The 15,012-nt window shown below is 40.8% G+C and overlaps 1 protein-coding gene across 1 annotated transcript in view; it reads right to left on the minus strand.

The window, feature by feature from the left end:
* Window positions 1-5,209: 5,209 nt before the first annotated feature.
* LOC101846437 (tubulin epsilon chain) overlaps window positions 5,210-15,012 on the minus strand; it is a 35,177-nt gene continuing 25,374 nt past the window's right edge. Inside the window, exons 7-13 of the mRNA XM_005103169.3 lie at window positions 14,707-14,773; window positions 12,578-12,698; window positions 10,914-11,104; window positions 10,266-10,406; window positions 8,409-8,549; window positions 8,051-8,225; window positions 5,210-5,545 (exon numbers count right to left, since the gene is read on the minus strand). Coding sequence (XP_005103226.1) covers window positions 5,387-5,545; window positions 8,051-8,225; window positions 8,409-8,549; window positions 10,266-10,406; window positions 10,914-11,104; window positions 12,578-12,698; window positions 14,707-14,773 — 995 coding nt within the window. The 3' untranslated portion in view covers window positions 5,210-5,386. The remainder of the gene's footprint in view (window positions 5,546-8,050; window positions 8,226-8,408; window positions 8,550-10,265; window positions 10,407-10,913; window positions 11,105-12,577; window positions 12,699-14,706; window positions 14,774-15,012) is intronic.

Consider the following 15,012-nt stretch of genomic DNA (forward strand, 5'->3'; position numbering starts at 1 on the left):
CTTACATGCACCAGCAAACATAATACATGTATTTTGACAGTATAAGTTCCTCATCGTCAAATTCTAGATCTTCTGCAGACATCAGCGATCATGGTTCTCCGTTATTCCTTTGCTCGAATACACAAAAAAAATGCTACATTACCCCGATCTTTCTCTACCACCAGTCTGTTTAGCGACTTCAAATAGGTTGCTCTGGGTCTACCCTGCCTCGTTTGCCTTCAATTTTGTCATTGAGAGCAATTAGGTGTTCAAGGCCCTTCAGGTCCATTCAAGTGTCCCAGAAACTGCATTTATTTTGTCTTTTCCAGGTCTTTTTCACCACGCAGCCGACAATTACTTCTCCATCTACATGTACTACCTCATTCGATTTCTTTTCCCTCCATGAAATTCTCAGCAGTCTCCTAAGAAACCACATTTCTGTTGCTTGTATTTTATTTTCACTGTCTTTAGTGACTGGCCAGTATTCACAGCCGTAAACGGTATAGAAGGGTTGACCACCCCTAGCCCTTCAGAACTTCCATTTTGGTAGCCATTAAGACATTTCTTTTCTTCAGGACTGGGTTAATCTTATCGAAACTATTTTTTGCAATTTGGCAATTCTTTGTTTTCTTTCAGAGGAACATTTGGCATCGGGTGCACAGTAATTGTGTATCCTAGATGCTTAAACAGTTGAACTTGTCTTGATCTTTTCACCTCAGTTTATTTATGAGATTACAAATAAGATAATTAATACTCATGAGGTGGAGCCATTGTAAACAGCATCTACCTCAGCCAGGACTGAGCAAAGGGGTAATGATTTTTGAACACTCCCTACACAGCAAAGTTCAAGAACATCTCATATATGGGACTCGAACCAAAGTAATCTGCACAGTCTTACGACATTTCCTGCGGCTGAAGGGTACTTAAAACATTCAATGAGAATCTTCCATCAGGAACAGATTACTGCCACTCTCAGGAAAACAACACTCCCCCCCCCCCCCCCCCCCCCCCCCCCCCCCCCCCCCCCCCCCCCCCCCCCCCCCCCCCCCCCCCCCCCCCCCCCCCCCCCCTCTCTCTCTCTCTCTCTCTCTCTCTCTCTCTCTCTCTCTCTCTCTCTCTCTCTCCCTTCTGGCACTGTGGCGTCATAAGTGGTCAGCGATGCTGACAGCATGCTGGAACTCCATAATCGCTCAGGGGTTCTAGAATAGTGCTGATCGTGGATCGCTGAAATGTCTCAGCAGACATGTTTTGGCACGACGATAACAACACTTAATTAACAGAGGTACGGCAAAGATCTAGTCAATGTATACAAGACACTTTTAATTAATCAAGTGAATTGTGATTAAAAAGTCAACGTCTATCAGTGGGGTGAAATCCCTGTGAATAATGTGATGATGAATTTGAGCCACCTGTTTAGACACACTTTTCACTCTCTGACGTAAAGGAAAAACCAAGTCTTGTATGATCTCTTTCTAACGCCTCGCTATCTCATTTTGGCTGTTTTGAGTTACTAAGACCATGAGGTCAGAAACCAAATGAATTATCTGTAATATTATTCGGAGTCGTTATCAAGATATTCAAGGAATTGCATTAGAAAAAGCTTGACATATTGTGAAACTCGAAATGTTTGATGTCAAGTTTCTCAAAACTAGGTTCTGAGCAAATAGAACTTTGTACCTCTGAGGTAGTGACCTGTGGACAGAAACTTCTACATATTTACTTCAGTACATGTCTTGACAAAGAAAAACATTTCCAACATTCACAAATTTACACATTCTCACAACTAACCAAGATATTTAAAAAGGCATTTACAAAAATGACCAAGCGAGCAGAACTGCTTACAGACGTACCTCAAAGGCAGCCAAAAATGACTCACATCTGTACGCAATACTGCCCGCGAATTTCTTACATGTAAAAGCTACAAAGATGAATGAACACTTCTAACACACTCGCACAAATAAAGCTTTACACAACCACATTGGTTTTCCCAGTAGAGATGTACATCTCGTGCGCCTGAAAGATACACACCTTCACAATAACTGTCAAACTGGCAAAGGTAGAAATTTGTGCATGTGCAACCAGTCCCATTAAAAAAAAAAAAAATTGCTATGCGTTGAAGGTTGAAGCAGTACAAGTACCAAATCCCTATTCATTTTTCAAATGCGAATAATGCTCAATACTGGAACACTTCACTTTTGAGCAGGTTTCAGGGACTGATGCAACCCAGGTCATAACAAATGACATTGAGGGAAAGCTGTCCAGGGATGAAAACATAACACCTATCTGCAGTCCACACCAAATACAATACAGAAAGGTTGAACACAGAAGACTCGAAATCACGCATCCCTTGAACTGTGCCTGTGGTCCGTTTTTTTTTCTCTGTCTTTATCTTTGTTAGACATCCCTCGCACTACCGAGGTCGGTCCCAAAGAATTCGATCTAGATCTATCTGTGTTATACTGTAAATGGAGTGCTTTACAATATCAAACAAGTAGAAACATATTTCCTTTCCTTTTCTCCTTTGATTGTTATCTAAAGAAGTGAACCCAATCCTATTTTCTTTCCTTTTCTCCTTTATTATCTAAAGAAGTCAACTCAAGTGAACCATAACTCTAGTCTTTTCTTTCTTTTTCTATTTTGTTATGTACAGAAGTGAATCCAAATACTGTATTTTGTCTCGCTTGAGACACATTGAAAACGCTACACAGTACAGAACAACTAAAGAGCATTACTGTTGTTGTTCTTGCTGTTGCTGCTGCTGTTGTTGTTGCTGTTGTTGTTGTTAACCCAGCAGCCTTTGCATTTGTGCTATGTTAAAAAAAAGGTGGAGGTCTTTGACTATATATCTTGTTCTTTGCTGCAGTACAAGGTTGGCCTACTGTCTATGGTAGGGATGGGATTGTCTTAGTAAGGTACTAGAGATTTAAAAATATGGATGACCAGCAATAAATTGAAACTAAATGATGACAAGATGGAAATAATGTTGAGTGGAAATACAAAAGCCATTAAAAATCTCCCAGAGCTACAAATTGATATTAATAACCATACCATTCGTTCAAAAAGAAGTCTTAAAAATCTAGGGGTTCAGTTGGATTATGATATGTCTATGTCCTCCCAAATAAGCCAGCTCAGCAAAAGTATTTACTTTCAGCTTAAGAAAATTGGCAGTGTAAGAAATTATTTAACTAAAGCAGCTGCCAAGACACTTGTAACAACACTCATTTTATCAAAGTTAGATTACTGTAATGTTATTTTGTCCGGTTTGACATCCGAAAAACTATCAAAGTTACAAGTACTCCAAAATCAAACAGCAAAATTGATAATGAAACAAAAGAAATCAGCCCACGTAACACCAATTCTGAAAGAACTACACTGGCTGCCAATAAAAGAAAGGATTAAATACAAAACTGCCGTTCTCTGTTTTAAATGTATAAATGATAGTGGACCTTTTTATCTTAAAACATTCCTGGAATTATATAATCCACCTAGAGCCCTTAGATCAGCCTCTGACAATCTAATTCTTAAAACTCCAAAACAAAATTACAAAACATACGGCGAGCGTTCCTTTTTGTTCTTTGGTCCCCAGGTATGGACCGAACTCCCATATAAAATAAGATCTGCCCCAACAATTTCCATTTTCAAAAATCAGCTGAAGCATTTTTTATTCACAAAAGCATACCTGTCATAATGATGTACTGTGATATATATGCATGTGTATGCCAGACTGTGAGACTGAAGAAATAGCGAGTGAGAATGAGAGAGAGAAAAAGAGAGAGATAGAGAGAGAAAAGAGAGAGAGATAGCGAGAGAGGGAGAGAGAAAGAGAGAGAGAGATAGAGGGAGAGGGAGAGAGAGAGAGAGGGAGAGAGAGAGAGAGAGAGAGACAGAGACAGAGACAGAGAGAGAGACAGAGAGAGAGAGAGAGAGAGAGAGAGAGAGAGAGAGAGTGAGAGAGAGAGAGAGAACGGAAATGTTTTTCTATCTGTATAGAATTAATGTTTTAATGAATGTTTCTAGTTACTCACGTTTCAACTTTATTTTGACTGTTCGTGAATTTTTATTGCATTGTATATTTTTAGTGAACACATTTTCAACCTCACTGCGAGACTGTTTTTCTGGTATAAAATTTTACACATATGCATCTATATTATATGTATAATACTTTGTTTTACGTACACATTTGTGTCGATTAATTTTTAAGATGTGATATCTTTTTCATTGTAATGCGCATTGAGCATCTTTTAGGAAATGGAAATGCGCAGTATAAATGCTATTTATTATTATTATTAGTGAATTTAATGTCTACCACACATACATAGTTTTCGTAAACCCATAACAAAAAACTAAGGAGATGTCTTTAGTAGGGGAATGGCAAATTGAAAGCTGTATCTGTGAAATTGAGTTTTCTGTGTTTGTGCTCTCTGTGCCTGACTGTATCTGCAAAGGTCCCAGATGTCGGCAAAGCTATTTTTGATCAACGGGGTGAAAAGGCCCAAAAAGTCATATCTGGTAAAAAATCTAGTTCCACCAGAAAACACACATTTAACATATAATATATTGAAAGGGTTTTTATAATATTTTAAGTCTAATTATTTTTGGTAATTATTTGTGCAACATGTTGTACTCCACCAAGGGTTAAAAATGCGCTAGAAATTGGGTTTTTCTCCAAAATGTGTTTTTACACCCAGTGTTACAAATTGTGGCTTATCTTTAGAACTACCCAAGATATTTTAAAAATTAAAAAATCAATGTGTTCAGCATTGAATTTGCAACAAGAAAAAGCCCTTATTTCAGTATCCAAAATTTCCAACAACTGGGACCTTTCCCCAAGCACGCACACACATGTATGTTAAAACAAGACGCTGGATGCTGTCAACCCAGTGGTTGGAGGTGGGGGGTGGGCAGGCTTTTCTTTTTTATTTTAGTAAGAGTTTTACGGCACTTGCAACACAATAAGGTCATATAAATGCAGAAGATTAGAGGTGTTACAAGAGAGTAACATACATAAAATGGACGGAAAGATCAGGACCAAAGATGTTTGATAGGAAAGATGGAGCAAACCACACCAAAGCACCCGCCAACAACCCACAGGCTTTTCTTAACTCACACAAAACACACAATGAGGAGACACATCTTATCCAGTGGACAGAAAGACAAGATCTCTACAGCATGGTGAACAACAACAGCTGCAACAACAACAAAGAAAACAACCGAGACAACAACAAGGTCAACGACAATGACAGCAGCACCAACGCTTTAATGAACAAAGAGAAACACACACATACAAAAATACTCACACACAGGCGCAAACATGCACACACACACACGTATGGTGGGCAAAGCCTGCACATACACACACACACACACCCTCGCACACACACACACACACACACTCACAAAGCATATATCAAGAAAACACTTTGAGCCTGGGTTCAGCTACTACGGGCTGGTTCATAGCTGTCTCCAGATCCCGGTACTGTTCTATGACTGATGTCAGAGACTCCAGACTGTCGGCAAACTGACCACTGTCCATTCCCTCCACCTGGTTGTAGTGATGCAAATGAGCCTGGGGAGAATACAAGAAATAGCGACTGAACAGGAGTTCAGAAAGTCAAATTTTCATACAAATTCACTTTTGAAATTGACCTTGCAGCAGATGGATGAAATTAATTCAGTCAAAGTTTGCATGCAAGATACGTCCCTAAGATACAGTTTCTATTCGCCTATAACATGGCCTTAGGTATAATACAAGTCAATGACTTTGGCTTTCTGAGGAAGCTACTGAGGATCAGATGGACAGACAGGATCACTAACGAGGAAGTGTTAAGAAGAACGAGACAGAGCCCAGTCAGAGACGAGGTGGGAAGAAGGTGCTGGCGATGGATTGGACACGCTTTCAGGAAGGCAAGCAGCTGCATAACAAGGAAAGTGTTAGATTAAAACCCACAGGGTAAAACATCAAAGGGAAGACCACGTGGAACCTGGAGAAGAGTCACTGAAATGGATGCACAGAAAAGTGGGAAGACGTGGAGTGACATCAAGCAACTCGCCCAGGATAGGGAAAGGTGGAAAGTGTTTGTTCGTGGCCTATATCCTGATCCAGGGTGAAAAAAGCAATGATGATAACATGGCCTTAGGAATAATACAAGTGAATGACTTTGGCTCCATTCACCTGCACAAAACTCTAAAAGTGAGCCGGCAATCTTGAGACAATCACAGAGGAATATCCTTCTTGCCTATTGCCAGTAGGTGCCTGGCCTGAATTCTTCTCAATCGCCTGTTGAAGCAACTCTCTTCAAATGCCGCCGTGCCTGAAAGTCAGAGTGGCTTCTGCACCAAAAGCGACATGGCAGACACGATCTTTGTGGCCAGGACCATCCAGGAAAAGTGTGTAGAGCCGAATAAAACCTTATATGATCTAACAAAGGCCTTTGATACAGTTAGCGGAGAAGGCTTGAGGAAAATCATGGTAAAGTACAGTTGCCTGCCCAAGTTCATTACTATAGTCTGCCAATTTCACAACAGCATGAAAGCCAGTGTCAAGAGCAATGGCAATATGTCTCAAGCCTTTCGTGTGACTCCCAACCCCCGCCCTTGGAGGTCAAAAGAAAGATTATCTATTCCTCACAACCATAAATGTGTAGCATCAAGATGAAATCAGGTGCCCGTCAAAATAATGAAATAGAAGAAAACGTCATTTCCCCCCCCCCCCCTTTTTTTTTTTCAATTTAAAAAATGATTTGTTTTTTGGCTCAACACCTATTATGTCTATTTAAAAACACATTTCTGAATGGATATTACTGGAAATTTTAATTAAAGGCGCACAAAATGTAAATTTTCATTTCCAAAGGCTAGCAAGCTATAAAAGTTACCAAACATAGGAGGCCATTTTCTCGATAATTTCACCTCTGAAACCAAGTGACCCCCACATTCTTCACTGGAAATGCAGTATAATCCACTTTTTCGACAGCCGATGATGTATCGACATTTTGACATAACGACGTATTTTCCAATTACGAAACTTTTCCTTCAATATCTTCACTAAACAATTTCTCTTATATCAACTTTTTTTTCAGCCCCCCTCAGCTTTATCGACATGCTTCCTTGGTACCTGGCAAAGCCCACGACCATAAATGAGGAAAAAGCCATGCTAACGGTCATTAAGTCAGCTTACCTGCCAAGTAGCCTATTTGACACACCAGGCTTTAGTAGGTCATGTAGGGCCTACACAGTGTAGCCTCCAGCACAGTACAGTGCCTCACAGACGAGAACATCTCGTGCGCTGGGCATCACCTCCCTAACCCCACTCCCGATTGCACTCTCCTTCCCCATCCCATTCTTAGTCTGTCGCTGGCAAGTGCCACGGTCAGTGAGTCAGTGCCTTGCCTTTCCATTTTCCCCAGTAAGCGGCCATAAACAGGCCTTACAAGGATTGTACAACAAAGCTTGTGCCTCGTGCCGCTCGCTCTTTGGTACCGTAACTCCAACTCCCCCTCTGCCTCTTGTTAGTTTCACTGTGTAGTTGTGTAAGAACCAAGGGAAACAACCAGCTTAAAAAGTAGTGTTGTCTTTTTATCGCTGACCTCCCCTTGTTTATTCCTCTTTGGCTTTATATTTGCATTTATCAATATCTATTTTTATAATATATATATCGACATCAAATCCACTTCCCAAGGCATGCCGATTTAAGTGGATTACACTGTATCTCGACTTCTATTCAAGATAGATGGATAGTTTTTTCAGTGTATGCAAGACAATAAATCTGTTCCTGTCGTTTTATGCAAGAAAAATTCTGAAATTATGCAAACTGAGCCCAAAAATGTGAAATTATGCGATTCTGTTAACTTTAACAAAGAATGATAAAGGAAAATAATCAGAAATTATGCAAAAAATGATCAAATTTTGCTAAACTAGGCTGGGTGCACAAAACCATGGGGACAGATAAATGAACAAGCTTCACGATGATACCATTAACTCCGTTAGCCCAAAAATTGATGAGCGCCTGATACTCCAGGGCGTCGTGACACAAATACCTATTATATCTCTCCCAGGGAAGAGACACCCCCCTCACCTTGCGCTTGTACAGCTTGCTGAAGCGGTCGCGTATCTCGGAGAAAGTCTGGTGTATGCATGAGTTGTTGGCCAGGGACAGGAGACAGCGTGGCTGCCCCACGGGTGGCACGGAGCACAGGCCCGTCTTCCAACCCTCCTGGTTCCACGGAACGAAGTGAAGGTTGGGCTTCAGTCTGAGGAAAAGAGATGAGCTAGTTTTAGTAGCGTTGAGTTTCAGTCTGAGGAAATGAGAAGAGTTATAATCAGAATACTGAGTCTGTATCTAGCTTAACATTTGTAACATTGTCAGCATTATACTACCAGTCATACTTTCCACAGGAGTTATGTAGTGGGAGTAAATGGAACAAAATTCGAACCTGTCAATGTTTCTGCGAATATCAGACAGCTGCACATCTCCTCGCACCATCAGAGCACATGCTTGGTACACGCTGTGGCGCGGATCGGCTCGCACCATTTGGTGATCTCTGGCGAATGCATCCGTGAACATCTGGTCCAGTCTGGAAGACAAAGTTACCGGTTAGAAATTTACAGAAAGACATTCTTACCAGAGATTATGGCAAAAATAATTTGTGACAGACAAACTTCTTTAAAATAATTGTAATATAATAATAATTGCCTTTGTATAGCGCATATATACCCATACTCTCCAGCATGCTCTATGCGCTTTACAACTATTATTACCCTTGCAGACCCTAGAACACTTAGAAACATTTTCGGTTTCCCGGGAAGCATACAGTGCAAGCTGTGGATTTTTACGCACTCAAACACTATCAAACTGACAAGATAATTCACTGTCTATAGCCAGATACCCATTTCCACCTGGGTGAAATGAGGAAAATTTGTGCAAAGTGCCTTTCCCAAGGACACAATGTTGGACCCCAGACTGGATTCAAACCCACAACTTTATGGTTGCGAGTCTGAGAACCTATCCACTAGGCCACTGATCTTTAGAATTTCTATCCTCATTCTTTCTTTTTAAAATTTATCTGACAAATGTCGTTGTTTGAGTAAATTAGATGCCCGAACAGACAAATTTTCGTGTGAGAAGTGCATGAGAAAAAAGGGCATAGTCATAAACTGGAAATTGTGAGGGTGTCAATTTAAAAAGCTTGTGGACTCATTATAACTTCATATTTGTTTGACTGCTGGTTTATTGTTGTGTTTGTTGAATGGGAAATCTAACAACAGTTTAGTTTTAGTAAGAGTTTTACGGACACAATAAGGTCATATGAGTGCCGAAGGTTAGAGGTGTTACAAGAGAGTAAAAAACAAAAAAAAAGAAGGAGGGGAGATAAAGACGATAGATGTTTGATAAGAAAGAAGAAGTAAACCACACCAGAGCACCCACTAACCACCCACTAACAACAGAAATCAACCAACAGTTGAACAGAAATACAATTATGAGTCAACAAGCGTTCAAAAGTGATACCGTCATGATTTTCAGTTTGTGACTATTCCCGTTTTTCCCATGGGCTCCTTATGTATTACCTCAGATAAAATATTTATCAAATTTCTTGTTTTATCAAATAAATTTCAAATGATCCTCTCTAAAATTCCCCATATGTCTTTGAATCAGGCATGAGCAAACTACAGTCTACAGGCCAGATCCAGCCTGAGAGAAATTTCAGTTCAGCCCACGGGTTTACCCAGTAATTAATAATGAATGTGATCTGCAGTGTGTCGAAGGTCAATAACACCCAAACTGTTTGTCTCGAAAATAAAAATCAGTAGTTTCTTTCCCAGCTGAAATGCCCTTGATTAACATATCTGTGTAAGTGTCAGTTTTGATCTCCCTTTTGAGAGCTTGGGAATTTCAACTAACTTTCTCCTGCTCTGGCCTGCAAGATATTCAGAATCGCTAAATTCGGCAAACAATTTGGACATGCGTGCCCATGTCTGCTTTAAATATATATAAAGACATTTGTCATAAAATCAAAATAAATCCAAATGTTTTTGTGAAGGCCAGCCAGTCAAGTTTTCAATGAATGATGTAGTCAAAAAGGTGTAAGTACTGGTATTTTAATGAAATGTAAATTGTTTTTTTTTTAAAGACTGAAATTTTTACCGTAAACTTTTTCTTAATCCTTTAACCTGACCACTGAACAAAACCAAGCCGTGCTGTGAGCTGTTGTGAATGCAACCCAACTTGTGTTTCATGTGCTCATATGAGCGTCGCAAAATTCTTACTAAGTCTGCGTTGCTGTCCACATTACCTGCGAGGAGGCATTTTGACGTCAGCGGAACAGAACAGAGGCGTCTGGCTGGCGATCAAGTAGTGCATGCGAGGGAAAGGAACCAAGTTCATAGTGATCTCGTTCAAGTCCACGTTCAAAGATCCCTCAAATCTTGCAGAACTGTGAAAAAAACAAGGGGATAAAAAAAGAAGAGATTTAGTATACGTGTTGTCAATGATGAAAAATACTGTGATAATTATTCTAGAAGGACCTCTCGTCCAATGAAACAAACTTTGTACTTTTAATCATTAAAATTTTTTTATCTATCTAGTTTGATTAGAACTCGAAATGTTTGCTATAGACAGATGTCAAGGTCGTCAAGATAAAATTAGCAAGAAAATGGTTGCCAAAGTTTGTTGATTTCCAAAGCTTGAGAGTCCTTGAAAACTGGAAATTAACATTTGTTGAGAATTTAATCAACATTTTTCAGTAAAATCCTCACAAAAATATCTTTTTAAACAGGTACACATAAAAGGTGTGGAGCCAAAAAACGAAAACTCTATAATAATTGTCAAACTGGAGGAAAAATGCCGATATCTTCCATTTCATTATTTTGACTAGCGCCTGATTTCACCACGACGCCTCACATATTGCCAAAGAAACAAACAAAACAAACAAACAACTAACCTGGTGAGATTGAGCAGCAGATTGGCGACCAGGTTGTTCATCTGGTCAAAAGGCTTCTCGTCTTTCACAACCCCGCCTGCCCCTGTGCTGAGGGCACTGTCCGGCTTGACCGCATGCTCTGAGAACACTCGCTTGCCCGGGCGGGTGGGCGGGGCGGCCTGGCTGATCTTGTTCACTATGTCCACCAAGGCCTGAGAGGAAAGGAGGGAGGGAGGAGAAGGAGAGGGGGGGGGAGGAGGGAGAGAGGGAGGAGGAGAGATAGAGGGCGGTGGAGAAAGGGATAAAGAGAGGGAGGAGGAGAGATAGAGAGCGGGGAAGGAGGTAGAGAGAGGCACAAGTAGAGATAGAAAGCGGGGAGAAGAAGGGAGAGGGAGAAGAAGAGAGAGAAAAGGAAGGAGAGAGAACGGGAGGGAGTGGGAGAGACAGAGCGAAAGTGAGAGAGAGAGAGAGAGAGAGAGAGAGAGAAAGAGAGAGAGAGAGAGAGAGAGAGAGAGAGAGAGAGAGAGAGAGAGAGAGAAAGAGAAAGAGAGAGAGAGAGTGAGTGATGGAGGGAGAGAGAGAGGGAGGGAGGGAAAAAGTAGAAAGATTTGTTACTTTTTGTGTTAAAAAGAAACTTATAAGGGTAATAATGACTCTCTGAGGGTGAGGAATATTGAAACAAAGTTACAGAAGAACAGCATATTTAGCCTATATATGCTGTCACAATAATTCACTGGTTCATTCATCATCACAGTCTTCCAGAAACATATCATCACAACCTGCAGCACTCAAGTGTGTTTTGTTCACAATGCTCAAAGTTTTTATATCATGTACAATCAATGAGTTTCCGTACTTTTTTCACAAGCAGTTTTTTTGTTTTAGTGTTTTTTTTCAAAGAAAAAGGTCTGTTTTGACAACCAACAAAAAAAAAAAAAGGGTAGAAGAAGAATCATCACTTTTTCTTTCATAACAGGCTCGGGACTTAAGGGTAAAAGAGAATCAAATGGGGTTGGGACTCAAAGGGTTAATGCATTAGTGATCAGTCACCTTGTGGTCAGGACCATGGCTGGTAACTATGCTTTCTAAGAAAGACCAAACTAAGGAAAACAGTCCAACCTGCTCTAACAGCTACCTGTCCAAGACAATCATCTGTACAAACAACCGCAGCCCATTTCTACCCTTACGTATTAAAAATTATTATCATTATTGTATTTTCTCCTCGACAAGGTGCGGATCTTTAATCTTAGCTTTACAATGCTTGGTCACAAAACATGCTGTAAAACATTTATTCCACACTGTTTTGACTCAATCTTATACATATATGTAACAGATAATGAATGAGGTAGTCTTCTACTTTTTCCAACTTTTGGATACTATACATTCTACCATAAAACACTTTTAAAGCACTCATCCTTTTTCGCTGTTCAGCTGCAAAAACAAAAAGCAAGGAGAAATACAATATAAAGTAAAGAGGACAGGTATAACACGGATAGGTCGAACACAGAAGACTCAAAATCAGACATACGTCGAACTGTGCCTGCGGTCTTGTTCCCCCCCCCCCCTTCTTTATCTTTGTTAGATATCCCTCGTACCACGAATCCCTCCAACTACAACTACTGAGGCCAGACCTGACGAATTCGAGCTCTCCGTGTTATACTGTTTAAAATAAATTCTGTCTTCTTCACCTGGTTCTCGATGGGAAGTACACAGTCTGCGTGCTCCGTGAGCTCTCTCATGGCGAGCACCGCGTTGTAGGGGGAGGTAATCACATCATCTTCCGATGACGGGTACACAGCAGTCACAAACCTGGCCAGGGCCATACAAGATCGGGTGTAGGAATTAGGTATCAGAAAAGAGAATCACACTGACATATTAACAGTCAGTTAGGGCTGGGAAAAAAGCAAACAAGACAGACACAAAACGGCAGTGGAATAGAGAAAAAAAAGTAGGAACTATCAGTGGCAGCTTGCGACTATCAATTGAAATGGTATTGATAAGACGACATCAAACTTTCTTCCAATATCTTTTTTATAGGAGAGGGTTTTACGGCGCTCGCAACTGCATAAGGTCATATGAGCGCCAAGGGGTGGGTGTCAACAGAGAAGTTTTTACAGGGAATCAGACTAAGACTGCTCACCTCTCTAGTTTCAACAGCACAAGGTCTGCTTCGACTATCAAGGCACCCCAAAATAGCAGGTCACAAGGGAGTGACAAACATACAAAAGAAGTAGAGGAAAATGACAATAGTAATTAAGGATCAGGAAAGAAAAAACAGAAGTTCCCTGTTGTAGATCAGGCACAGTTATGAGCGTAACATGAATCAGCCCATTTACAATTCTACTATGCTTGAACGAGATATGTCCCAGTGGCGGTGGGTGGACCAAGATTTGGGTGGGGCTTAGGGTTCTTCCACTTCTTTACCACAAAAAAGTAAGCTATAAGAACAAAACAGTGATGATTTTTCTATACTCACGGCGAGCCACGGCATTTTGAGAATCATTCAAACGAGAAGAATCACCTTTGTCTTCCATCTCTTTGTTCTACGTTAAATTCTTCTGGATAGTGGGGACGAAGCCGTTTCACCTCCAAATGTCTCTAATTAGTTTTTATCTGATGAAAAAGTTGCCTCAAAAGTGGTTTGATGTAATTAATAACTGTTAAATCTCAGCGGCACAAACACACAGCACTCCAAACACACACCGTGTATGAGGTGGATTGGGTCGTGTTGTTGCGGAAAATAGAACGCACCTAACAAAGGCCCAATGGGAGCATAGAGGTAACTGTGTCACTGGGGGAAAGTGCGTCGTAAACTTTCACCCCATTGTCAGGGCTGGGACTGCGTGAGCCCTCAGTGCAGTGTTATTTTTTTTCAAGTCTTCTACCTTTTTACAAGAAGAGTTTAATTGAAAACGGGCGTGGGAACCGGCTTATTCTTTCTGAGCCCTAACGACATTTGATTGGCTGTTAGGTTATTATAGTTGTAAGCGGTGACAACAATGATTGGATAAACGGGCTAGCCGCCAAGCTGATCACGGTGTGTTCATTGCGTGCGATCATAACGGTTTCAACTGCTTATTTCGTTATTTAAGAAACTTTAATTAACTAAGGGATAGAGTTGGGGTGGGAAGGGGGTGGGGGTTGGGGGGCTCAAGCCCGTAAGCCCTTCACTACCCACCGCCACTGATATGTCCCCCCCTTTGGGAATGGCCTAAAGACACTTCAGTCAGTGGCACTGCCCCAGGGGGTAAACTTTCTTCCAAGTGGGCTGGACAACTAGGAGAATGTTAAGCACGGGCCAAATAACTGTTTTGTTCAACACAATACACTGAAGTGTAGACTGAAAGATTTGTCCCATTTAAAAAATGTCTGCTTACGTGTAAGCATTAATCTATAGAGTATATTCTATGCACCTTCCTACATAAATATTTTGTGTTACTTTGACGGTATTGTAAAGCAACTTGTAACAAATGTATTATACGAGAGTGGGCACTACAGAAATTACCTGCATTTTTATCATCATTGTTAATTATCAAAGCTTAAAATGAGTGAGATACATCTTAAAGTTATGAAGTCTATAAAAGAGAGTCTCAAGTGTATTTTTTTTTCCACTGTAGAGTACAATGAAAATTAAATTATAATGGTAAATTATTATGGCAACCAAATCCTTCGCACCCTACAATAACAATTTCAAAGTTTTCTTCCCACACTGTGTTGAAATACACCCAGCAACTCACAGAAATATCCCCCCCAAATGAAAACCCCTCACCCATCCCCCACAAACAGACATTTGAGACATGATATAATACTTTTTCACCTGTACACATCCGGGTACTCATCTTCCAGTAAGCCCAGGATACTCGTGCCAACGCCAGAACCAGTGCCTAGAGCAGGGGGGGAAAAGTACACATGCATTTTACTCAAAACTCCAACAATATTTATTGACAAAGAGATGAATTTTTACAGCGTTTATGGGCGGCACTTCACTTGGCGAGTGAGCATGTGCATGGCAGGAGAGAACTGGAATAACACACACACACACACACACCTACCCTGCACCCACCCACCTACCCTGCACCCACCCAAGCACCCACACACACACCCACACCCACCCACCCACACA

Source organism: Aplysia californica, unplaced genomic scaffold, assembly GCF_000002075.1.
Source record: "Aplysia californica isolate F4 #8 unplaced genomic scaffold, AplCal3.0 scaffold00361, whole genome shotgun sequence".
NCBI lineage: Eukaryota > Metazoa > Mollusca > Gastropoda > Aplysiida > Aplysiidae > Aplysia > Aplysia californica.